Source organism: Canis lupus, chromosome 10, assembly GCF_048164855.1.
Source record: "Canis lupus baileyi chromosome 10, mCanLup2.hap1, whole genome shotgun sequence".
Taxonomy (NCBI): Eukaryota; Metazoa; Chordata; class Mammalia; order Carnivora; family Canidae; genus Canis; species Canis lupus.
In genome coordinates, this window is record NC_132847.1 from 68,094,908 (window position 1) to 68,122,786 (window position 27,879).

The window sequence follows — 27,879 nt, forward strand, 5'->3', positions numbered from 1 at the left end:
GCCGGGATGGCGGCGCCGCTCGCTCGGCGCGGGGCCGCCGGCGCTGCGGGCCGCTGCTGGTTGGCGCTGCTGCCGCCGCTGCTGCTGGCGCTGCTGCTGGCGCGGCCCGCGGGCGCCCTGGTGGAGGGGCTGTACTGCGGCCCGCGGGACTGCTACGAGGTGCTGGGCGTGAGCCGCGCGGCGGGCAAGGCGGAGATCGCGCGGGCCTACCGCCAGCTGGCCCGGCGCTACCACCCCGACCGCTACCGGCCTGAGCCCGGCGACCAGGGCCCCGGGCGGACGCCGCAGAGCGCCGAGGAGGCCTTCCTGCTGGTGGCGACCGCCTACGAGACTCTGAAGGTGAGGTCCGGGGACGCGGGAGGGCGGCGGGGACAGGTTCTCGGAGACCCGGCTCCGGGCGCGGCCGCCGCCGCCCCCGCCGCCGCCCCTGGGATGTTCGCGACGTCCCGCGTGGCTCTGCGAAGGAACCACGGTGGGAGCCCCCTCCGGGCGTGGAGGACCCCACCGCCCTCTCCTTTTTGCGGCACTTTTTGTTACGCAAAGCTTTGGGCATCGTACAATTTCGCGAAAACAGCGTAAGAAACGTGCAGCTCACACTTGGAAAGCAGGGTGATTGGAAAGGCCTCCGATCCCGAATGACGGCGGTGGCGCCAACCTGACATGACAAGAACTTGATTTCTGGGGATGGTATTAGATGTGACATTTAGGGGCGTCCGGGTGGCCCCGTGGGGGCGTGGGGGGCGTCGGACTCGTGATTTTGGCCTGGGGCTCAGTGTCAGTGTGGGGAGACCGGCTGGTGCTCAGCGGGGAGTCTACTTGGGATTCTCTCTCTCCCCTCACCCTGTTTCTCTCTCTCTCTAAATAAATAAGTTAAATCTTTTTAAAAAGTAAAAATAAATGTGGCATTTAGCTCGGGTTTAAGGACCTGGAAAAACACTAAGAAGAACAATGAACAAGCAGTCAGAAGACCGGATGTTTGACTCTTGGCTCCTACACCCCAGTGTGACCTTGGATAGTGACTTAATATGTCACAGTAGCGGTTTCTTCATATGCAGAATTAAAGCCCTGATACCTCCTCACAGGGTTATCATGAGAATTGAATACATGTGAGAAATCCCCCATATAAGACCTGGAAATAGGTGCTTAATGACTTGGGGTTCAAGGCTCAGACTTTCTGCCAGGAAGAAATGTTGTGAATATAGGTGTAGTCATTTGACAAAAGTTTTATCGAGCCCTTTGGGGATGGGGAGACGTAGCCTGTTCCGTTTTCTTGGGCTACTGCAAAAATCAAGCCGTATAAGTTGATGTGTTACTGCTTGAAGGGCCCCATCATGCTAATGTGACAGCGATTGTCACATTTTTTTTTTTTTCCAGGCAAAGTTTTCCATGTTGCTGTGTGATCTGTTTTTAAGGACTACCTTGAATGGGTATACTATAATTTAACCATGGATTGTTTGTCCAGATTAGTTTTCCAGAGCTGAAAATACTGAATTAAAAGAGTTAAAGGCTCTTCACCCATGCTTTCCAGAGCACTTTATATAACATGGAGTCCTATTAATGGATATGCCAAGTTCACTGTATTCTCCCTATTGTTGGTGAGACTGTATTTCTTCTTGGCAGCTGACTGAAGAATGGGTGGGGGCTGGGCTGCCAGAGGGTTTAGTTGCTTATTATTTAGGATACAGAGTGATTGAGGAAAGACTTCAGAAAAATGAGAAAGAACTCCATCCAGGGCAACTCAGCATTTAAAGTCCCAACCTTTGTTCTTCTGCAGTAGGGAAATGTAGTGGACCAGACAAGCAGCCAGAAGGCTCTGGTGGCACATAAGGAAGCCCTGGGAGGCTGGAGAACTTCCAGAAGAGAGGGCAGAAGAAACCTTGGCAACTGTTGCCTTCTCCTGGGGCTGGAGATGGGTAGGTTTGGCAGACAGTGGTGAGTGTGTTAGTAAGACATGAAACAAGAAATTCTCGGTGGGAGGAACCCTAAGACTCTATTCTTGCCATTTTCTTGAAGAGACCAATTTGGAGGCTGATTTGATGAATGGTTGCCTCTAAAAGTTTCTGCCCCTAAAGTTTTAGTGCTGATTTGTCAGCTAATAAAAGCTCGGTAAAATCATTTGTCCACTTTTGGGCAGTTAACAACTGGGACGCCTGGAGAAAGTAATTTTTTAATTTTGATTCCAGCAAGAGGTTTGTGGTACTACAAATGTCTCCAAACAGGAAACAAGAATTGGAGTTACACCGATGGAGGAGGGAGCAAGAGAATGTGCTTGTGGTTTCCTCACCCCATGCGGTGTAACTGTCAAAGCAAAGGAATGTCTGGGGATGGTTTGGACCCTTGAAAATCAGACCTAGCTGAGCTCCATGAAAGCTATTTAAAAGTTACAGAGATGGATTTCTAGGTGGTGGAACACTTCCAGAAACTCCTTTTTGGACTTCATTGCATTCTCCTGGAATAAGGAAAAGGACTTTGATTTGCTATATGTGGAAGTTATTAAAAACAAACAGGGTGGTCAGATTTTATTTCTGTCATAATGGAAAACTGGGAGTAAGCTTCCAGAGATTTCATTTCTGGGTAATGCAAAGATTTAATGAACTGGGGTCATCCAATTTGGACAGCCTCAGCCTTCCAAATTATCCCCTTGAGGCAATGAGAATGTAACCACTGCTTTACTTGAATTATATCTGCAGGCTGGAATGAGGGCAAGAGGCCCACATGGCCTTGGCTGAGAGCAGGTCACATAGAATAGTGGGAGAGGTTGATGAGCTCCAGTGGCTCTGGAATAAAGAGGAGATGCAGAAGCCTATATAGAATTCCACATACCGTCTCATGGAGGTAGCAGATGCCTACATAGGTCCACTTCATTTGTTTGCTATTTTTGTTACACACTATATTTTTCTCCATAAAGAATAGCAGTAAACCCTATGAAAGGTGTACTTCTCTCTCTCTCTCTCTCTTTTTTAAGGTTCCAGGTTTTATTTATTTATTCATGAGACACACAGAGAGAGAGAGAGAGGCAGAGACACAGGCAGAGGGAGAAGTAGGCTTCCTGCAAGGACCCCGACGTGGGACTCGATCCCAGATCCTGGGATCACGCCCTGGGCTGAAGGCAGACGCTCCACCGCTGAGCCACCCAGGCGTCCCAGAAAGGTGTACTTCTCTACAGAGCCTGCCGAAAAGGAGGGATGGACTTGGGAAGACTGTCTTCCTTATTCCTGGCATATGGAAGAAGCAGCTGATTTTCTGTTTGTTTCCTAAAATGCACAGGTTCCATCTCTGAAACAGTGTATCTAACAGAAATTGTTCCTGTTTTGAAATCTGAAATAATTGAGCTGTAAGTGCACCTGAGCTAGGAGTCTTTTTTTTCCTTCCCTCATTAATTTTTTAAAAAGATTTATTTATTTATTTTAGAGACGGAGATAACAGAGAGTGTGCCCGTGCCCACGTGTGGGGTAGGGAGGGACAGAGGGACAGGGAGAGAAAGAATCTCCAGCACTCTACCCTGAGCACAGATCCTGAGCCCCAACACGGGGCTCGATCTCACCACCCTGAGATCACAACCTGAGCCAAAACCAAGAGTAGAGGCTCTACCGACTGTGCCACCGAGGTCCCCCCTCCCCCCATAATTTTTTGATGACCTTTTAATTTCTCTTATTAGTTTAAGTCTCAATATTTTTAATGTATGTGATTAAGAATCTGTATTAACCTTATAGTGGTGTTCATGAAAACTTCTAATAACCAAGGAGCTCTGAATGTTGGTAATATGTACATCACCAAAATGGGAATTTATATTTGTAAAATATAGTAGATTTATGAGTCTGAGGTTGTCTTGGTCAAATAAATGCCTCTTTGGGGGGGGGGGGTTGATGGTGGTTGTTAAGAAATAAGTACCCTAATGACTTAAATACAGTTGGTAAGACTAGAAGATACTGTCACAGATCCTACCTGTCTACCTGCATCGAGAGATTGAGGAAAACTAGAGGAAGAAGGATGGGTAATAATGGAAGGCGAAGGCCATGGTCGGATGCTTTCATCAAGTCATGCTTAGTTTATATTCTCAACTTAAAATTACAGTTCTCAGCAGGACTTCAGACTATTATGATTTCACACACTTACATTGGCTTCATAATACAAGCAAAGTTAAGACAATGAAATAGTATTTACTATATTTGACTACTGGGGATTCAGGGAATTCATGGACTTTGGAAGTTAAATAAATGGACTCACTTGCTGTGTCAACATTGGATCTTTTTATGTGGATATAGCACTTATCACACTGCACTGTAAATACTGAGTGGCCTCCCCTCTCCACTAAACCATCTCCTTGCCTTCTTGTTTGTATATCCATGGCACCTAGCCCAGTGTCTGGCACATCAGATAATGAATGTTTGTTAAATGAAAACTGGTATCTGGAGATAGATTCAGTGGATTTCTGACATTTTGACATTGTTATGGGAAGCCTATTTGGGCATTTTACCCTACATTAGTTGTAGGTTTAAAGAGTGGCACAGATAAAGTAGATTGGATGGCTATCAATGAAAAATTCCCACATGAGAGAAAAGTTGCGCTTCTATTTTTTAAGGAGAAATTCTGTTTTTTAAGTGAGAACACTAATATAGATAAGAGTTGCATGAAGTAGATGAAATAAGGATGGCATAGAAATAAACAGATGAGGGAACAGATGCGGGAGCAGGTGGAAAGAATGCACTTTGAACATTTGAGCATGGGAAAATAGAATTTGACAGCATTTTGCAAAATCACAAAAGGAGAACACAAAAGGTCTTGCAGTATTACTGGCATCAAGGTTATCTGATAGGGTAAGAGATACGTGGCAAGAGCCTTTTACTACTCTAGCCTTGTCTTGGCAGGGGAAGTCAGCCACAAGAACACTTCAGTTTCTTTTTATCAGTCTGATTGATGTGTAGCAGGGCTTTAGGACTTAACGAAGAATTTGGCATAAGGGGGCATTCTGAATAACCTGCCCTTTTATGTTACTGTTCATTATTCTTTTCTAGTTTATTCTATTCAATTCAGTCCTTTTTGTAACTGGTACTGAGGTAGGTGCTGGGGAGGAAGCCGTAACAATGAAGAAGGCACAGTTCTTGCCTTTAACATAAACAAGGAGACAGATACTTACTGTTTGGTTATTATTTATTTAAGTTATACAATAAAGATATGTGTAGATTATATTACAGCACTGAGAGGATACAATTATTTCTTCTCTGGGGATTGGAGAAGAATATACTCTTTGATCTGGATTTAGAACAGTTGCCAAAATGTTGACAATGAAGGGACATTTCTGGTAGAGGGAAAAGTTGATCAACAAAAACATGGAGTCGTGAATAGGCACGACTTGTTCTGGGAACGAGATGTAGTTTTGTTAGGTATTATAATAGTGAGTGTTTTTTCCACCAGTGATCACTTTTATTATGTTTCTCTGAAGGACTCTTTGTCTTGGAGAAAAACAATTAACTGTGGCTTCTTAGTATTATTGTTTTTCTTTTTCAGCATCTATTCAGATTAATCAGTCGTTCATAATAATTGGGCATTTATAAAAAGAATAAAAAACGTAAATTTCTATTACAGATGGGATGCCAATAAACAGTGAAACTAAGTAAGCTTCATGGCAGATAGTTTTCATTTCACTGTCAACTCTGATTGTCATGACTCCCTGGAACACTTGTAAAGGTTTTGAGGTCTTGTCTGAGTTTAGTGGGAAAGATGAGGTGTTTGATAGTGATTTCTCCCACAGGCCCAGAATAAGGGTGTGGTACTTTATATACCACATTCACTATTTCTGCTGTGAATCCACAAGTGTTACTTATTTTTTTACCTTAATTTCAGCTGTTATTCCCCACTTAAGGCAAAGGTTGGCTGTACACCAAATGTGTTCAATTTTAATTCTGTGACGTCCTGACACATGATGTTATTAACAACCAATCAGAGCTTCTGATTAACATAGAAACTACTGAGTTGATATAATTCTGGCCAGAAACGGAGCACTTGAGATTTTAATTTAGCTTGTGTGGATTTATCACAGATAAAAGAAAATTTTGAGATATTCACAGCACAAACACCCTATTACATTCTTCACAGATATTAACCTAATCTACTACTAGGTTAGAAGCCTGTCAGATGCATGGTAGGGAGAATGTTTCAGGAGACTAGAACATAGTTTGGGATTTGATGATGAACAACCCTTTAATCTGTGTTCAGGAATTTGAACTTTATGTATTGAATAGTGACCAGATGTTTTTTTTTTTTTTTTTTTTGACCAGATGTTTTAAAATGGAGAAATAATGCAATCAGATGTTTCTTTCAGAAGGAAAATTCTGGGAACAATATTGAGAATGTTTTGGGGAAGGCAGGGAGGTTCTTGACTGAATTCATTTCCTTCTGCCATTTTTTGGAATCCCATCATTCCTCTTTGGTAACTTGAAAACCTCTTAGTTGGTATATTTTACAGTATAGTTCGCTTAATTTTGCTTCTTTTAAGGCTATAGTCAAAATTTTCTTCCTTTTTTTTTTTTTTTTTTTTTTTTTAACTGTTGGCTGTCTTCGCCTGATCTCCTTTTCTTTCAAGCTGTTGTAGTCTGACAGGTCAGATTTAATTGCTGCTCTTTATTTCTCCCTCCTGGCACTATTTGTGGCATTTGATGTTGTTGATCATGTAGCTGTTTAAGCTGCTCTCCCTTAACTCCCTCAGTGTTATTCTCTCCTTTTTCTCGAATCTTTCTACTCATTTCCTTTCAGTCTTTATAATCTTCTTTTCTTCTGCCTACACCTTAAACATTCCTTTTCCTTAGAGTTCTCTCCTTTGGGTGGGTACTCTTTTCTTTTTGTTTTTTAAGCTCTTCCTGATGAAATTCCTATCTGTGACAACTCTAAAATCTGTGTGGTTCCCTAGGTTCATATTTTCAGTTGTGTTTCATTTGTAGCACAGTTACCCTAAATTAAACATTTTGCAAATCAATCTTGCTATGTTTATTAAAGCATACTTTTTTTTTTAACGTTTATGTATTTACTTGAGAGAAAGTGTGCACCCATGGAGTGGGGAAGGGGCAGAGAGTGAGGAAGGAGAGAAGCAGATTCCATGTTGTGCACAGAGCATGGTGTGGGGCTGACCTCACCACTCTTAGGTCATGACCTGAGCCAAAATCAAGAGTAGGACGCTTAATGAACAGAGCCACCCAGGTACCCCAAAGCATATGTTTTGAAAAAGGATATAATGATGACTCTTACACAAACACAAAATGAACATCTGTTAGGTTTTATTTAATTAATTAATGAAGGAACCAGTAAGATATTAAAACCAATTCAAAAGAGAAAAAGTGTCACACATTCATAGTCCAACAGGGAACACTAACGTGCCTGTAAAACTGGCTAATATGATAAGGCAATAATCAGTTGTATTCCAACGGACACGATTTGTCTTTCTGTAAACAAGAATTATTTGTATTCTAGTTTTCTACAAATTACTTCAATCTCTAGAGAGGCACACCCCTCCTACAGGAATAGATAATCTTAGAGGCTCCAGGAATTAAGAAGATTCCAGTAATTTTGTTCACCCTATTTCAGAATTTTCCACCATGTTCCCAGCATCTTCTCAAAACTTGATGCCCTGTTCCTTAATTCTTTATGTCAGAGTACATGGTCCACACAGGGACTGTAATTAGAAACTTCACTGTTAATCCTCAACGTGATTGGTTCTTAAACTCCTAATTATTCTACTTCTTAGTCTCTAAAATCTTTCTCCGTCATTCCATTCTTTACAATATTATCAGAGTTAACTTTCAAAAATAAACACATTTACTCAGTGTTATTGTTCTCATACTTTAAAACATTTCGTTTTTGAGTAGCACAGACAATAACACTATCACTTTAGCAGGCTTATAAGATCCTCTCTATAGTTCTTATCCAAACCAGTCTTCCTGGCCACACTTACTACACCTTTCTTCTTAAATTTCCCTAGTGCTCAAGTTCCAATGAATCCATCCTATTCGTTGATGCTTCTGTATCTTAACACTTGCTGTTACCTTTGCTTGGAATAAGTTTTACTACATCGTACTTTTTAAGATCCAGTACTCCCGTCTTCTCTGCTCTGGATCCCATTACCTTGATCTCAGGCAGAGTTAGTCCTTTTTCCTCAGCACATCAAATTCCATTTTCTTGCTTGCTAGATTCATCTAGAAGGGAGAGTTCTTGAGACCAGAACATTATCTTATTCATCTTTTTATCCTCCTTTGAGTCCAGCAGAAGGCATTAATGCCCTGCATAATTATTCGCTGAATTGGAAATAACTAAGGTTTCTAAAAACTCAAGTAACCGAGTAGACGGTGATACTATACTATTAACTGAGATACAGACGGATAGATTTGGGTTTTGAGCATGTTTATTCTGGGATATTTATGTAACATTTAGGAAATGATTAGGAGATATTTGAAAATAGGAGGACACAGGAAAAGCAAATCTGTGTGTTTAGGTGACACTGCAAATCATGGAAGTTGTTGAGGCCACATGTAGACAGAAGACATATGAGAAGACAATTGTACTAGTGACTAGGGGGAAAGGAACAAGAAGAGAAATAAAACTGATAGTTAATTTTCTTCCTCTTTTAGTAGGATGTAGTGGCCTAGAAAAAAATTTAGGGAAACAGATGTTATTTTATGTTTTTTTTTTTTTTTTTTAATTTTTATTTATTTATGATAGTCACAGAGAGAGAGAGAGAGAGAGGCAGAGACATAGGCAGAGGGAGAAGCAGGCTCCATGCACCGGCAGCCCGACGTGGGATTCGATCCCGGGTCTCCAGGATCGCGCCCTGGGCCAAAGGCAGGCGCCAAACCACTGTGCCACCCAGGGATCCCCTTTTTTTTTTTTTTTTTTAATTTTTATTTATTTATGATAGTCACAGAGAGAGAGAGAGAGAGTATGTTTTTTTTTTTTAAGATTTTATTTATTTATTCATAGACACAGAGAGAGAGAGGCAGAGACACAGACAGAGGGATAAGCAGACTCCGCGCAGGGAGCCTGATGTGGGACTCGATCCCGGGTCTCCAGGATCATACCCCAGGCTGCAGGCAGCGCCAAACTGCTGCACCACCGGGGCTGCCCTACGTTTTTTTTTTTTTTTTAAAGGATTATTTGTATATGTATATTTCTTTTAAAATAGGATATATATAAAAAAGATAAAGATTTTTTTTTTTTTTGATGGAGAGAGGGAAAGAGAGTCCCAAGCAGACTCTGTACTGAGCCCGACATGGGACCTGATCCCACAATCCTAAGATCATGAACTGAGCCAAAACCACTCAACTGGCTGTGCCACCCAGGTGCCCCAATGGGATTAATACATATTTTTAAGAATGAACAAAATAGAATTAGAGCAGAGGATTAGGGGGCCCCAAGTTTGTCTACTCCCTCAAATATAGCTAGATATCAAATCATCCTGAACGTCTGCAAAATCAGTTGGGAGATCTGAGAAAAGAAATGCTGCAATTCTGCAAATAGAAAAGCAACCACTTTTTGGAAGGTAGGAGGTGAGGATACTTGAATCTGGGGTATATCACGGGATACAGTGGAGGGGAGGGAGCCTGCTTAAGGAGGTCACCACAAAGTATTATAAGCAGCAGAGCACAAAATCAGAACTTCTAGAAGTCTGCTACAGTGGGATACATCTCTGGCTTAAAGGTGCACAGGCGGCGAAGTGGGCCGGAATCCCAGATGGGACAGCTTGGTATCGGGATCCCTGGGATCATAAGAGGAACAGGGATGCCCAAGTGTGGCAGACTTCCCAGGCACAAGAGTGGAGAAGCTGGCTGAAAACAGTGAGTCTAGGCACCAGCTTTGTGCTCTGGGTTGCCATAAACTAGGAACTGCTGCAGAGTCACATGACTGCTCCTCTGGCAGGGTCTAGCAAAAGGCAGAAGCGTGGAGGGAGGAAAGCACAGGCCTATTCAGCAGGAGTCTGTAAAATTTGAGTTCTGAAACTCAGTGGTGTGCCTGAGATAAAAACGCTTGGTCACAGCCTGGGTGAACACAGAGTTTAGACAGAAGCAAGGGAGAAAAGAGTGATTAAACTGCTTTTCTGTGAGAGCTCACTGGTGTGAACTTTAAACTCCAGGGCTAGAGAGAGGGCACTGCCAGTTTCTTTCCACTGATTGGTGCTGAAATCCTTCAGGGAGCAAAACACCACCACATCGTGGGACGCAGAGTGAGCGTCCACTTTCCACTGAGCCCTTCCCCCGGCAACAGATGCATTTCCACTATGGAAGAGTACTTGAGAATCAGTGCAACAGGCCCCTCCCCCAGAAGACCAGCACGAGCAAGTGGCTTGCACCCAGTTTACTGATCATAGAGGGCTACAAAGCTTCAGCTCTTGGGGAAAACAGTATATAGCATTCATGGTTTTTTTCTTTTTTTTTTTTTTATTCTTTAGTCTTTTCCAGTATTATTTTTTCAGTTTTTTTTCTATTCTTTTTTAATTCATTTTTTATATGCATTATATATATATTTCTTTTCATTGTATTTTTTTGTATGTGTGTGTGTGTGTGTGTATATGTTTTCTTTCTCTCTTATATCGGGATCTAGTTTCTTTTAACAAGCAGACCAAAACACACCTAGGATCTAGTGTTTTGTTTCTTGTTTTGTTTTTGTTTTTTTTTCTGGTGTACTTTTTTTTTTTTTTCCTGTTGTTATTGTTTTTTCTCTTTCTTTTCTTTTCTGGACAAAAATGATAAAATGGAGAAATTCACCCCAAAAGAAAGGACAGGAGGTAGTACTCACTGCTAGGGATTTAATCAATATGGATATAAGTAAGATGTCTGAACTAGAATTTAAAACAACGATTATAAAGATACTAGTGGGCTTGGAAAAAGCATAGAAGACACTAGAGAATCCCTTACTATAGAAATAAAAGAACTAAAGTCTAGTCAGGCTGCAATGAAAAATGCTATTACTGAGATGCAGTCCCAAATGGAGGCTATAAAAAGGATGAATGAAGCAGAAGAGAAAGTGAGTGATATAGAAGGTAAAATGATGGAAAATAAGGAAGCTAAAAAGAAAGACAACTACTGGATCATGAAGGGAGACTTAGAGAACTCACCGATTCTGTAAAGCAAAGCAATATCTGGATAATAGGGTCTCAGAATTTGAAGAGTGGAAGAGAAGGGCAAAGGTTTATTTGAACAAATTATAGCAGAGACTTCCCTAATCTGGGTAAGGAAACACACTTAAGTCCAGGAGGCACAGAGAACCTCCCCCCCCCCCAAGTCAATAAAAATAGGTCAACACCTCAACATAAAATAGTAAGTTTGCAAATTTCAAAGATAAAGAGAAAATTCTGAAAGTACCTCAGGACAAGAGGTTGTTACCCTGCAAGGATAGAAACATAAGGCTGGCAGCAGACCTGTCCACAGAGACATGGCAGGCCAGAAAGGACTGGCATGATCTGTTCAACAGGCTAAATGGGAAAAATGTGCAGCCAAGAATACTTTATCCAGCAAGGCTGTCATTCAGAATAGGAGAGATAAAGAGTTTCCAAGACAAAAACTTAAAGGAATTTGTGAACACTAAACCAGCCCCACAAGAAATATTAAAGGGGATCTTTTAAGTGAAGAGAGACCCCGAAAGTAACAAAGACCAGAAAGGAATGGAGACAGTATACAGGAACATCAACTTTACGGGGAATACAATGGCACTAAATTCATATCTTTCAATATTTATCTTGAAGGTAAATAGACTAAATGCTCCAATCAAAAGACATAGGGTATCAGAAGGGATTAAAAAACAAGACCCATTGATAAGCTGTTTACAAGAGACACATTTTATACCCTAAAGACACCTCCAGATTGAAAAAAAGTGAAGAAGTGAAGAACCATTTATCATGCCAGTGGACATCAAAAGAAAGCTGGAGTAATCATCATTATCTCAGACAAACTAGATTTTAAACCAAAGACTATAATGAGAGATGAAGAAGGGCACTGTATTAAAATAAAGGGGTCTACCAGACAAGAAGATTAACAGTTGTACATATGTATGCCCCTAACTTGGGAGCAGCCAAATATATAAACCAGTTAATAGCAAAATTAAAGGAACTTGTTGATAATAACAGGGTTTTGAATGACACACTGGACCAGATATATTCAGAATATCCCATCCTAAAGCAACAGAATACACATTCCTTTTAAGTACATATGGAACATTTTCTAGAATAGATCACATACTGGGCCATACATCAGGTCTCAACTAGTACAAAAAGATAGAGATTATACCATGCATATTTTCAGACCACAATGCTTTAAAACTAGAAGTCAACCACAAGAAAAAAATTTGAAAGGACTACAAATACATGGAGGTTAAGGAGCATCCTACTTAATGAATGGGTCAACCAGGAAATTAAGGAATTTAAAAAATACATGGAAGCAGATTAAAGTGAAAACACTTTCAGAAAACAGTTTAGAACCTTTGAGATGCAGCAAAAGTGGTCCAAGAAGGAAATATATAACAGTAAAGGCCTTTCTTAAGAAACAAGAAAAGTCTCAAATACACCACCTGAAAAAGGAGCTGAAAAAAGAACAGTAAATAGGGCAGTGGGTGGCTCAATCAGCTAAGCAGCTGATTCTTGATCTCAGCTTAGGTCATGATCTGGGTCCTGGGGTCAAACATCAGGCTTACCACTCAGGGATGAATCTGCTACTCTCCCCCTTCTTCTTTCTATGCCCCTCCCCCTGCTCACACGGTTGTTCTCTTTCTGTCTAAAATAAAAAACCTTAAAGGAAAAAGAACAGCAAATAAAGCCTAAATCCAACAGAAGAGAAATAATAAAGATTAGAGCAGAAATCAATAGAAATAGAAACCAAAAGAACAGTAGAACAGATCAACAAAACTAGGACCTGGTTCTCTGAAAGAATAAGATTGATAAACCGCTAGCCAGACTTACCAAAAAGAAAAGAAAAAGGGCCCAAATAAATAAAATCATAAATGAAAGAGGAGATATCATAACCAACACCTAAGAAATACAATTATCAGAGAATATTATGAGCAAGTTGGCATATAGTATGCTAACAAAGTAGGCAATCTGGAAAAAATGGATGCATTCCTAAGAAACATAAAAACTATCAAAACCGAATCAGGAAGAAATAGAAAATCTGAACATACCCATAACCAGCAAAGAAATTGAAGTAGTAATCAGAAATCTCCCAACAAGTAAGAGTCCAGGGCTGGATGGTCTTCCAGCAGAATTCTATCAAACATTTAAAGAAAAATTTAATAGCTGTTCTTCTGAAACTCTTTCAAAAAATAGAAATGGAATGAAAACCTCCAAACTCATTCTGTGAGGCCAGCATTATTTTAATCCCAAAACAACACAAGGACCCCACTGAAAAGGAGAATAACAGACCAATATCCCTGGTGAACATGGATGCAAAAATTCTCACCCTGGTATCAGCTAATAGGATCCAATAGTACATTATTATTATTATTATTTTCCAACAGTACATTAAAAGGATTATTTGGGATGCCTGGGTGGCTCAGTGTTTGAGTGTCTACCTGCAGCTCAGGTCATGATCCCAGGGTCCTGGGATTGAGTCCCATATCAAGCTTCTCCCAGGCAGCCTGTTTCTCCCTCTGCCTATCTCACTGCCTCTCTCTAAGTCTCTCTTATGAATAAATAAATAAAATCTTTAAGAAAAAAAAGGATTATTCAATATGACCAGGTGGGATTTATTCCTGAAGTGCAATGGTAGTTCAATGTTCACAAATCAATCAGTGTGATAACACCACATCACTAAAATAAAGAACAAGAACTGTATGATCTTCTCAATAGATGCAGAAGAAGCATTTGACAAAATACAGCATCCTTTCTTGTTAAAAACTCTCCACTGTGTAGGGATAGAGGGAACATATCTCAGTATCATAAAATCCGTATACAAAAAACTAACAGCAAATATCATCCTTAACAGAGAAAAACTGAGAGCTTCTCCCATAAGGTCACAGGAACATGACAAGGATGTCCGCTCTCGCCACTGGTGTTCAACATTGTACTGGAAATCTGTTTTTTTTGTACAGAAAACAAAAAGAAATAAAAGGCATCCAAATCAGCAAAGAGGAAGTCAAACAGTCACTCTTCATAGATGACATGGTATTCTATGTGGAAAACCCAAGACTCCACCCAAAAATTACTAGAACTCATACAGGAATTCATCAACATTGCAGGATATAAAATCAATGTACAGAAATCAGTTGCATTTCTATACACTGAGGCAGAAAAAAAAGAGAAATCAAGGAATCAGTCCCATTTACAATTGTACCAAAACGCATAAGATACCTAGGGATTAGCCTAACCAAAGAGGCAAAGGATCTATACTCAGAAAACTATAGAATACTCATGAAAGAGGGATCCCTGGGTGGCTCAGTGGTTTAGTGCCTGCCTTCAGCCCAGGGCGTGATCCTGGAGTCCCGGGATTGAGTCCCACATCAGGCTCCCTGCCTGGAGCCTGCTTCTTCTCCCTCTGCCTGTGTATCTGCCTCTCTCTCTCTCTGTGTCTCTCATGAATAAATGGATAAAGTCTTTAAAAAAAAATACTCATGAAAGAAATTGAAGAGAACACAGAGAAATGGAAAACCTTTCCACACTCATGGATTGGAAAGACAAATATTGTTAAAATGTCTATGCTACCTAGATCAGTCTATACATTCAGTGCAATCCCTATCAAAACACCATCAACATTTTTCACAACTGGAACAAACAATCCTAAAATTTGTAGGGAACCAGAAAAGACCCCAAATAGCCAAAGTAATACTGAAAAAGAAAAGAAAAGCAGGAGGCATCACATTCTGGACTTCAAGGTGTATTACAAAGCTGTAATCATCAAGACAGTATGGTACTGGCATAAAAACAGATACATAGATCAATAGCATAGAGAACCCTCAGCTCTATGGTCAACTAATCTTTGACAAAGCAGGAAAAAATATCCAATGGAAAAAAGTTTAACAAATGGTTTTGGGACAAATGGACCATTTTCTTAACACAAAAATAGACTCGAAATGGATGAAAGACCTAAATATGAGATAGGAATCCATTAGAATCCTAGAGGAGAATGCAGGCAGTGACCTCTTTGACCTTGGCCACAGCAGCTTATTACTAGACACATCTCCAAAGGCAAGAGAAACAAAAGGAAAATGAACTATTGAGACTTTATCAAGATAAAAAGCTTTTGTACAGCAAAGGAATTTGTCAACAGAACTAAAAGGCAACCTATGGAATGGGAGAAGATACTTGCAAATGTCTTATCCGATAAAGGGCTAGGATCCAAAATCTATAAAGAACTTGTCAAACTCAACACCCCAAAAAAACAAAAAAATCCAGTCAAGAAATGGGCAGAAGAGATGAGCAGACATTTTTCCAAAGGAAACATACAAATGGACTATAGACACATGAAAAACATGCTCAACATCACTCAGCATCTGAGAAATACAAATCAAAACCACAATGAGATACCACCTCATACCAGTCAGCATGGCTAAAATTAACAACTCAGGAAACAACAGATGTTGGTGAGGATGCAGACAAAGGGGTACAACCCTCATGCTATTGGTGGAAATGCAAACTGGTCTAACCACTTTGGAAAACAGTACATAGGTTCTTCAAAAAGTTCAATATAGAGCTACGTTACAGCCCAGCCATTGCACTACTAGGTATTTATCCAAAGGATACAGTGATTTGAAGGGGCACCTGCACCTCAATGTTTATAGCAGCAATTGTCCACAATAGCCAAAATATGGAAAAAGCCCAGATGTTCATCAACAAATGAATGGATAAAGAAAACGTATGTGTACACACACATACAAACACACATACACACACAATGGAATATTACTTAACCATCAAAAAGAATGAAATCTTGCCATTCGCAGTGATGGAACTCGAGGGTATTGTGCTAAGTGAAATAAGTCCGAGAAAGACAAATATGTGATTTCACTTGTATGTAGAATTAGAAAAACAAAACAGAGGAACATAGGGGAAGGGAAGGAAAAATAAAATAATATAAAAACAGAGAGGGAGGCAAACCATAAGAGACTCTTAAGTATAGGAAACAAACCCTCTAGGGTTGCTAAAGGAGAGGTGGGTGGGGGGGATGAGGTAATTGGATGATGGGCATTAAGGAAGGCACTAGATATAATGAGCACTGGGTGTTATATGCAACTGATGAATCACTAAATTCTACCCCTGAAACTAATAATACAGTATATGCTAACTAAATTGAATTTAAATAAAGAATTTAAAAAAGAAAATGAACAAAATATTATTACGTTTTCATATATTATTGATTCCTGGCTTTTAACATCCTAAAACCGTTGGTTTCTACTATCTGTGTAACTAAAAATTTTTAATGTAAAAGTGGCTGCAATATCAAATTATTGCAACTTATGTATATTGAGATCAAACAATTCATTATTTCTTTCAAGGGCAAGAACAGAATATATTTTTGCCTCTGGGGAGGGGGGAGAATGATCATTTTCATAAGAGAAGGAAGGATTCAGTGCTTTCTTTGCTTGTGGGTTTCCTCTTGTTCACTTTTGATCTAGATATTGGTGGTTATGTTCCAGTCCTCCTGCATGTGCCCAAGAGGATTGGGAATGGAATGGACACCAGCAGAAGCACCATTTTTTCCTGTAGAGATTAGAAACAAGGAGCTTATTGCCCTGCTTGTCGAGGCTCAGGACAGAGAGGAGGAAGAAACAAGTATAAAGGTTTTGGTTTTGGAAAGAAGTTGGAATCTCCTGACCCTGGGACCTTAAGATCCACAAAATTGCTGAAAGAAAAAGTACTACCTTATTGAAAGGTAAGACATTAAACTGTTTTAAGGTTTAAGCCGTTTTAGCCACAGTAGCATGTTTTCATAAGCCATGAAATCAAACAGTCATTTCTGCTAAACCAAAGGTTTTGTAAAATAATCACCCATCCAGCGTTCCTGATGAGATTAGAGACCCGTAGGGCACAAGGGATGTTTATATCGAGGGAGAACCGTTACAAAATTTTACTCATTTTTAAAATGACATTTACTGAATGCCAGGCACTGTGGTAGGCCTTGGATATACAGAGATTAATATGTCAGTTACCCTACCTACTTCCAGAAGTTCTCATTCAAGGAAATGAAAAAACATGATTACAATGTGATAAGTGCTATAATAAATAGGTACATGTGTAATAAGAGTGGTCTAACTCTGGAGCAGTAATATTTGTATCCTAAAGGATGAATTGTGGGTTTGGAAGAAAGGGATGGGTATTTGAGGTAGAGAAAATTAATTATATGTTCAGACATAGGTATGAAAGAGTGTGCTGTACCAGAAGAACACACCAAATTGCAAAAATTACTATCTGATGTTTGCTATGGGGCAAAAGAGGGGCAAGTAATGAGGTGTTGCTAGTTAAGAGTGGACTAGTTATGAAGGTCTTGTTTCATGCCAAAGAAATTTTAACTTTCTGTATTAGCCATGGGGAAGCATTGAAGATGAAGAAAAAATTCTGGGAGTACCTGAGTTCAAGATGGGTAGAAGAAAAAATAAGTATAATGGTTTTCAAATAAGTATATACCTGTAGCTCTCAATTGGGTCCAGTTCTCTGGTCTTTTCTTTTTTGCTAATATTCCTAGTATCCTTGTGTTCTTACTAGGTTAATTCTTAACTTTGTATGTTACCAGAGAGTAAGATTTTGATTTAGACTGTTGAGAACTAACTCTCCAATTTGTGCCAACCCTGAACACCTTCCAAAGAGTATTATGCATGCCTCAACTTAAAATAATTTTCTTCATTCTATAGAGAAAGCTGTATACCCGAGTAAAGATTAAATGCTATAACAGGAGGTGGCCATACTTTCTTGTCTTTCTTTTCTTTTCTTTTCTTTTCTTTTCTTTTCTTTTCTTTCTTTTCTTTTCTTTTCTTTTCTTTTCTTTTCTTTTCTTTTCTTTTCTTTTCTTTCCTCTCTCTCTCTCTCTCTTTCTTTCTTTCTTTCTTGATTTTTTATTTATTCATAGAGACACAGAGAGAGAATGAGAGGCAGAGACACAGGCAGAGGGAGAAGCAGGCTCCATGCAGAGAGCCTGACGTGGGACTTGATCCATGGTCTCCAGGATCACGCCCTGAGCTGCCGGCGGCGCTAAACCGCTGCGCCACCGGGGCTGCCCACTTTCTTGTCTTTAATCATGACAGGAACATAAATTTATTGTGACCCCAAGGAAAAGAAAACCACCCTAAGAGAAGTCAGACTTGATCCTGAAACCTTCTGTGAGAATTATTTAGTTTGAGGACTCCTTAGAGGACCCTGGTTGCAGTAGAGAGGCCAGACACAAGGTACAGATTTTGGAGTGGCTGGTTGCTGGAACATTAGTTGACCATCCTGTTAGAGGAGCTTAAGACTCAATGAAGTAAGTCACACGTGTAGGAACCAGTGAGAAGATGGTGACCCTGGTGGAAGATCTGGGTGAAATGTTTGAATAGGGATATCTGGATTCTATGGATTGTGACTTAGAGAAGAGAAAAAGAAGGAAGGATAATAGCTATTGGATCCATGACATTCACGTAGCAGATTTCAATGACACTCAAAATCTTGCTGTATACTTTAACCAGGAGTACAGTCAGGCTGGCACAGGGCTCTGTATAGATAATGATGCTGGAGGTTTTAGGAATCTGATCTCAGTATGGCAGTTAGCTTCAAAATTACCTGTAATCTAGTTGGAGCAAGGAGAAGAATCATATTTGAAGAAATACATTTCAAAGGGCATCTGCCAAGATTGGGAGGCCAAATTAAAAGTCAAAGATTTCAGGCCAAAGGCAGAACATTTCTATAAAATTAGTCCAGGGCAGCCGGTGGCTCAGTGGTTTAGCGCTGCCTTAGGTCCAGGGCGTGATCCTGGAGATCCAGGATCGAGTCCCACGTCAGGCTCCCTGCATCCCTGCATGGAGCCTGCTTCTCCCTCTGCCTGTGTCTCTGCCTCTCTCTCTGTGTGTGTCTCTCATGAATAAATAAATAAAATCTTAAAAAAATAAAATAAAATTAGTCCAAAAGGCAAAAACTGGAGGGGGAATAGAAAAAAAACTTAAAAGATGTCTTGAAGTACCCAAAATGAGATACAGCAAAAGATGGAGCTTTAGTCTTCAAGTCTTCAGAACTCTGTATGACCTATAAAGTTTTACCATCTTTAGGTTAGAGCTCTAAAATATGATAATGGCTTATAGAAAGAATAAGGGATTGGCAATTGAGGTGTGTGGCAATTGCCCCAAGAAAATTTTTTTTGACAGAAAAAGACATTCAGGGAGTAAATTTGAAAATGATGAGAGCCTGAACTCGGCCCTCCTTTATAACAGTTCTCATAGTGGCCCTCCATATAGTGCTATGGAATAGACTTTAAATATATTTACATCTAATTCTACTAGATACTAGTTTATCTAGTTTCAAATTCTAGTCAGAGTTTAAAAATATTTTGAATGTACTAAATCTAAGAGAATTGTCACTGAGAGTGTGCTCAGATTCAGAATTATTTTTTTTTAAGATTATTTATTTATGAGAGAGAGAGTGAGCACGCAGGGGAAGGAACAGAAAGAGAGGAACAAGCGGACTCCATGCTGAGTGCGGAGCTCCATATTAGGTCCCTGAGGGCTCCATATTAGGTCCCTGAGATCATGACTTGAGCCAAAACCAGGAGTCAGGTGCTTAACTGACTGCGCCACCCCACAAATTCAGATTTCTTAATAGAAAATATATGATTTAATGGGTACAGAGGAAATTTTGTCATTAACAAACCTATTTTAAATCTAAGAAACTGCATATTGGAGGACTCCAGGGGTCTCCTTGTGCAGTAGGAAAGCACTAGCTAAGATTTTGAAATGCTTTTAGTTAAGAATTTGCAACTTTAGACTCAGAGCAGCTTTTCAAAATGCCGAGATTTTTCTTCAACATGTTTGTATGCTTAAGAAAGATGTATGTTACGTTATTTATGAACTGGGCTGTAACAGTATGTTATAATAGTTTTATAATATGTATTATATATTTGTAATGTGTTTTTGTATAATGTCATTTGATAGTCAAAACACTGTAAAATTAGAGCAGATATTATCTCGTTTTACAAATGAGGAAGAATGAGGCTCAGAGAGGCTAAAAATATCACTTGAAGTCACAGAGTTAAACTTTCATCGTTATACTGCATCAGTAGTTTTTTGAGAGGAGCATAATTCTTTTTTATAGACACAGACTGGCTTCGTCTGCTTTTTATTGTCTTAATCATTGCTTTCAACAGAAAACTTTCTGCACAAGGCTGGAAAATGATTGTGAATATCTGTAATAGAGATAAACATTTGTTCTTTCAACAATTATCGAGAGTAGGTATAACATGTTCTGAAGTTACAAGAACACAGTATCCTCATTAGCACCATAACACTGGCTAAAATGGCCTGGTTGTTATTAAAATGTTTTTCTTTTTCCAGGAGGACTAACACACTTAAGAATTTGGGGAGATTACTTTTATTATGCTTATACCTTATATTAAAGTTCTAGAAACAAATTTATGTGTGCTTTTGAAGAGTGGTGGGGAATTTTTTGATTTTGATAGTTTCTTTTATTCACATTAATCTTACATGGTTATAAAATTGTTTGACTTAAGTTATAAACTAAGGCCATTTTATGAACTATCCTATGAAATTGGGTATCTTATTTTACAGGATGAAGAAACACGAAAAGATTATGACTACATGCTGGATCACCCAGAAGAGTACTATAGCCATTACTACCACTACTACAGCAGGCGCTTAGCCCCTAAAGTGGATGTTAGAATTGTGATTTTGGTCAGTGTATGTGCTATTTCAGTGTTTCAGGTGTGTATTGATGGAGGTGTGTGTCTGTCTACATGTGTGTGCTTAAGTGCACATTGCCTAGTGCTGGTCACTAAAACTGAATTAGAAGTACCTTTTTATAAAATTTTACCTGTAGTTGAGACTAATTTTTTTAGAGTAGAAAAATATTCAACCAACTTCATTAATAATGAATCTTAGTGGGAAATCCAAGAAATTGATGATAAATGTCATTATATAATAAGAAAACCCAACAACAGATATTTTTCTCATTGCTCCTATTAGAGTATTTCTCTTCTAACCTGATATTATCATTACTTTTGCAGGACTTTTCAATGATTTCCCATTAAATTTGGGGAAAACCTGAACTTTTTTTTTAAGATTTTATTTATTCATTAATGAGACACACACACACACACACACACACACACACACAGAGCGTGGCAGAGACACAGAGAGAGAGAGAGCGTGGCAGAGACACAGGCAAGGGAGAAGCAGGCTCCATGCAGGGAGCCCGATGTGGGACTCGATCCCGGGTCTCTAGGATCACACCCTGGGCTGACGGCAGCGCTAAACCGCTGAGCCACCGGGGCGGCCCTCATGTCTTTTTTTAGAGGAAAAGAACATGTCAAGTGACTAGAATGAAGCAATTTGCTAGAATGAAAAGTGCTTCTTCAGTTTAATTCCCAGAAATGACATTTACTTTATAAGGCCAAAAAAATTATTATTGAAAAGTAAGGTTGTGGACTTTAAAGGAATCTGCTTTTGCAGAAGTATTTTCCTTTCAAAGGGGAAAGCAAGGATAATTTTACCTTTCTATTTTATTTTATTTTATTTTATTTTATTTTATTTTAAATTTTATTTTATTTATTTATGATAGCCACACAGTGAGAGAGAGAATGAGAGAGGCAGAGACATAGGCAGAGGGAGAAGCAGGCTCCATGCACCAGGAGCCTGACGTGGGATTCGATCCTGGGTCTCCAGGATCGCGCCCTGGGCCAAAGGCAGGCACTAAACTGCTGAGCCACCCAGGGATCCCTACCTTTCTGTTTTAGATAATGTAATACCCTGGTAACATTCTCTCCCCTAGTTGTAATAGATTGCTACTATAATATTTCATAATATTATTGTGTAACTGCAATATTCATTCAGTAAAATAGCAAATGAAATGTGTGGAAATGTAAGGAATAGGACTTTTTTCTGACAACTAGCAAAACTGTATATTTGTGAAATAAGTTATGTGTTTTCTAGTCAAATAAGAGTCAAATATATTGGAATCTTTTACTTCAGAAGATGATTGAGCATTACTGTGATATATTGAGACTGTTTAAGAAAGAGATGGAATGAATATAATTGCCTGAGTCTGTATCTTGTGATTTTTTTTTTTTTAAGATTTTATTTATTTATTCATGAAAGACACAGAGAGAGAGAGAGAGAGGCAGAGACACAGGCAGAGGGAGAAGCAGGCCCCATGCAGGGAGCCTGATGTGGGACTCAATCCCGGGTCTCCAGGATCAGGCCCTGGGCCAAAGGCAGCGCTAAATGGCTGAGCCACCCAGGCTGCCCGATTTTTCTTTTTTCTTTTTTTTTTTTTTTAAGATTTTATTTATTTATTCATGAGAGACACACAGAGAGAGGCAGAGACACACACAGGCAGAGGGAGAAGCAGGCCCCATGCAGGGAGCCCTTTGTGGGACCCGATCCTGGGACTCCAAGATCACACCTGGGCTGAAGGCAGGCGCTAAACTGTTGAGCCACCCAGGGATCCCCAGATTTTTCTTTTTTTAAACAAGTTTCTCACTGGCTAGTTTTGCCATTTAGCTCTTCCCCCAGAATGTAGATCACAGTCTCACAGTCTTAAAAAAAAAAGAGAGAGGAAGAGATTTCTTAATAGTGATCTAGGGAAAGCCAAATGGTAGCTGTGAATTCACAGGTATGGTATGATTCCATTTATCCCCTAATCTTGGGTATCTCCTGTCTGAATTAATGGCTTTCTGAAGCAGCTCAGAGCTTACCTGATTTATCCATCCAGCCTTAGGTCCCATGTACATGTGGGCATTGTTTAATTTTATCTTTTATTTACAGAGAATTATTGAGGTACCTATTTTATTTATTTATTTTTTTAAGTAAGCTCTATGCTGAATATGGCACTTAAATTCATGACCCAAGATCAAGAGTTGCATGCTCTACTAACTGAGCCAGCCAGGTACCCCTGAGGTCCCTATTTTTAATCAGCATGATTTTGGGTGCGGTGGGGGGATGCTGTTCATCAAGATGCATTTTGATAGTAAAAATGATCTATTTTTCTTTGTTAAATATTTCAGTTTTTCAGCTGGTGGAACAGCTATGACAAGGCAATCAGCTACCTAGCCACAGTGCCCAAATACCGCATCCAAGCCATGGAGATTGCCAAGCAGCAGGGGTTACTCAGAAAAGCCAAAGAGAAGGGCAGAAACAAAAAGTCCAAAGAGGAAATTCGTGACGAGGAGGAGAACATCATAAAAAACATTATAAAAAGTAAAATAGATATAAAAGGAGGCTATCAGAAACCCCAGATATGTGATCTTCTCCTATTTCAAATTCTCTTAGCACCTTTTCACCTGTGCTCATATATAGTCTGGTATTGCCGGTGGATTTATAATTTTAACATCAAAGGCAAAGAATATGGGGAAGAAGAAAGACTATATATCATACGTAAATCCATGAAGATGTCGAAGTCTCAGTTTGATAGTCTAGAAGACCATCAAAAAGAAACTTTTCTTAAACGAGAGCTCTGGATAAAGGAGAATTATGAGGTGAGTAATTACTGGGATTTTTGTGTCATTTTACCCAAGAAGTTAAAATTTGGTGTATGAGAAGGGATCAGATCACAGAAGTGCACTCCAGTTTCTGAAATCCAAGATTTAAGTAATGAATAAAGATACTATTTTTAATGAAAGTGTGACTGTATTTGGTAGTGGGACAGTGGGTTTTTAACCTGCAATTTTTCTTAAAAGATAAACTTCAAATACGTTGACTCATGTTGAAAATCTTAAGATTGGTCTAATTTGTTGTGTTAAACTGCAGTGGGATAGTATGTATGTTTGCAGGGGTGTCAACAACTTTCTGTTAATTGCTTTAAGTAAAATTTGTTCTTCTCCAAATTTTCTTTCAGTCATGTAAACTTAGCTACAGAGATTAAAAAAACAAAAACAAAACAGGGAGGGAATAAGACATGGAAATTTTGTTGAAATAAGTTCATTTCAAAATATATGAGGATAGAATCTTCTGTATAATAACATATGTATGAAAAGTTACTTTTTTTTAATGTCTCTAAACTTTGGGCAATTTAATAAATGTTATATTCTATAATTGTCAGCTACACTAGTTACCTTGAGGTGATCAGCTGCTTAGCTAACTTAAAGGAACTATTAATCTCATCATAATAGTATTATTTCAGGTTTGAGGTAAAATTAATAGGCTAATATATTAAATATAAGAATAAAATACAGTGATGGGGTCGGTAGAGCATGTGACTCTCGGCTGGCTCAGTCGGTAGAGCATGTGACTCTTGATCTTGCGGGTCATGAGTTTGAGCCCCACGTCCGGGTAGAGTTTATTTTAAAGAAACAAAACAAAAAATATAGCACAGTAAAATCTTAAGGAATCTTAATATATTTATTTTTTTAGTTTCATAGACATTCCTTTTTATATATGGTGGTATATATAGGTTTATATATTTAGGATACCTAAATAGATTTTACTGAAAGTAGAGTTCCAGTCTGAATTATATTTAAGTAACTTACTATGAATTGCAAGAATATTTTTACAAGTAGATATAGTTAGCCTGCTTGTAAATAACATAAAAATTTAAGGTAACATACTATTTTGCTTCTAAATTACTTGAAAAGTTTTCTTTTTAAAGTAGGGTAAGCAGCCCAGCTCACAAAACTGTATCTTTCATGGGCTAACCTGGGCTGAATTGTCTGTTATTATATGAGGTGATCTTTGTCGTTACTTCCTAAAATTTGGAAGTAAGGTCATTTCTGCCTAAAACTTGATGAAACTGGTTATGAAAACTTGTCAATTTAGCTTCACCTGAAATTTTAAGATGTTACAGAGAGAATTTTCTTTGTCCTTCACCTACATTGTTTAACTCTCTTCAGGAACCTTGATGAAATATTTTGAAAAACCTATAATTATCTTTGAATTTGGAGACAGATTATATATAAGGTCATTTTGTTCCTTGGTTAGGATCAACAAATACTGCAAGTCATCAGTTAAATTTTCAGAGTACCATATTAAAGAAATGAAGTGTGATTCTTTAAGATTGGACATTAGTTGTAGAGAGAGAGAATGTTAAAACCCTTGAAACTTAGCTGATATATGATTTCAGTGAGGAAAAGAATGTATTCCCAAGTATAGAAATCAGTGACAAAAATTAACTAAATTCTTGTACATGATTTTTTGGTTTTTGTTTTTTTAATTTAACACCAAGTGTTAAAGTGCTTAACTGCTTAGTATCCTTAGATGTATGGTCTTCAGAGGACAAACCACTACATTCATAGGAAACTTTTACTAAAGTTATATTTGAAAAATGTAAATATGCCATAAAGGTAATAACAAATATTTCCTTTTGGGTGATAAAGTCATTTAATGTGATTTATACTTACAGGTTTATAAACAGGAACAAGAGGAAGAACTAAAGAAAAAATTGGCAAATGATCCCAGATGGAAGAGATACAGGAGATGGATGAAGAACGAAGGGCCTGGACGGTTAACATTTGTGGATGATTGAGGATTGCGGAATGCTACTATGCCAAACTTTAATTGTGATATTTTCATAACTGAATTATTTTAGAAATATATCAACTGCTTCTCAGCAGGACTTAAAATTCCTCAAATATTTGATTAAACAAAATAATGTAGAAATTTAAACTTTCCCTTAAAACTTTATACATAAGACATTTATGATTGTTCAATTTTTATAATCTATTTGTGGATTTTGTTAAATGATCTGACATGAAGATTTATTCATTGCCATTTAAAATTTTTATATGTTTAGTTAAAAGATTTGACATGAAAATTTATTAGATACCATTTAAAATTTTTACGTGTTAAGTGTTTATTCTTTATAAGTGTTTCCTTATTCTTTGTTATAGTACTACATTTTTCTGCTTCCATGGCCTCTAATATTTTCACAAAACATAAAAAATTATAACAGCATTTAATTACATTGTGTCTTCAGACACAAGCTTCTTTAGCAAAATGATTTCAATTGTCATGTCATCTTCATTACAGTCATTCTAGGATTGAAATATGTTCAAAATATCTCTCTAGGAGAGTCTGCTGCCAGGATGTGTTTATACTATTTTTTCCCCTTGTGATATTCTTAATAAGATCAGAAACTCTCCAGGAGAGTGAATCTACCTTCATGTCCTTGTAGGATGATCTTGATTACAGTCATTATAGGACTAAAATTGTATTCTCAAACATTTTTCCAGAAGAGACCTTGCAAAAAGGTCTTTTCTACCACAGTATGGCTTTCCCCACCCCGTTCAGTTAAAAAAAAAGAAAAAAAGAAATGACGGAGCAGAAATAGTGTACTGAAAAGTTGTTCATGTATTATGAAGTCCTTGAGCCATGAAAATTCCAACGTACATGAAGGTATTTACATGCATTTAAACCAGAAAGAGGAGGTGCATGGCTGTGTGCTGTTCTTTCAAACAGTGAAATATATGTTTTATACATGTGGAAGTGAAAGTAATTCACACATAATTTCAAGCAAGTCTGATACTGCATCAAAGTATCAATCCACAATCATGGTAGTCAATCAGTATTCCTGTTAAAGGATTTATCTCGTTGCTTCATATTAATAAAATGGTTGCAATATATCATAAGTTTGTTGGTATGACATTTTAAATCAAGGATTAACATAATTGTTTTTGTATTACACACTTTTAAAAGATTAGTGTAGATAATAGATATGCAGAGTCTTTTTCTAGCTAAAACAAATGAGTTCTTTCAGGAGCTCAGCCCAAATATGTGATATATACAAAGAGGCTTGAGGAAAGTTTTGTCCTTGTGAGTCATTTAGTCTGTGAGTGAAGGCCTCAGTTGCCTCATTAGATAGAAAACTGGGGAAGGACTTTAACTAGATTATCAGTAGGACCCCTCTGCTGTTCTAAAATTCTGAAATAGTTATATTTTTCTTTTTTTTTCTTTTTTTTTTTTAAATATTTTTTAAATATTTTATTTATTTATTTAGGATAGTCACAGAGAGAGAGAGAGAGAGGCAGAGACACAGGCAGAGGGAGAAGCAGGCTCGATGCACCGGGAGCCCGACGTGGGATTCGATCCGGGGTCTCCAGGATCGCGCCCTGGGCCAAAGGCAGGCGCCAAACTGCTGCGCCACCCAGGGATCCCTAGTTACACTTTTCTAAGGCACTTGCCCATCTGTTAAAATTTCAAACTTTTGGTATTCTAGGTTTTTTTTTAATCTAGTAATATGGAATAATAAAAGGACTGGGGTATGTTAGCATTCATGAAGATTGGCTGATAAAAACAAAGTAAAAGTAAAGTTGGATATTATTTTGCATATCTGCTAGATTGTTGTATATTTTCCTGGCTGTATAGAAACCTCATTTCTGGAATCACCCCCAGCAGCCTGCTCACTTGGTAAATGTTTGGTCATTCTTTTAGAATCAGGGTCATTGCATGGGTCAAGATAAATGGACTCTCCTTAACTGAATGACTATGATTCTTCTCTTTCCTTCCCTCAACAAAATATGCTTCAAAATCCTAGAATGAAGGAAGAGCAATTAGTTGTTACAAGTGTAATCTTTATTGTCTCCATACTCTGCCCATCCCCCACCAAAAAACCCAAAAGTTTCTCAATTTTAGAACCATCTGGAGAAGAATCTTGGCCAGAGGATCCGACAACCTCACTAGTTAGACATTTTTTCTTGTGCTTTTTTTTAAAAGGCTATCCTATCACCATTTCCTTTTGCTTGACATCTAAATGGTTTATGGTTTATGGTGCATAGCTGTTCATTGCTATCA

The 27,879-nt window shown here is 38.6% G+C and overlaps 1 protein-coding gene across 1 annotated transcript; it reads left to right on the plus strand.

Annotated features, from left to right (window-relative positions):
• Positions 1-26,711, plus strand: DNAJC25 (DnaJ heat shock protein family (Hsp40) member C25). Its single transcript, XM_072842342.1, has 4 exons — positions 1-339; positions 20,710-20,862; positions 23,163-23,633; positions 25,493-26,711. The coding sequence occupies exons 1-4, from the start codon at positions 7-9 to the stop codon at positions 25,613-25,615; spliced, it is 1,080 nt and encodes a 359-aa protein (XP_072698443.1). The 5' UTR covers positions 1-6; the 3' UTR covers positions 25,616-26,711.
• Positions 26,712-27,879: the final 1,168 nt, after the last annotated feature.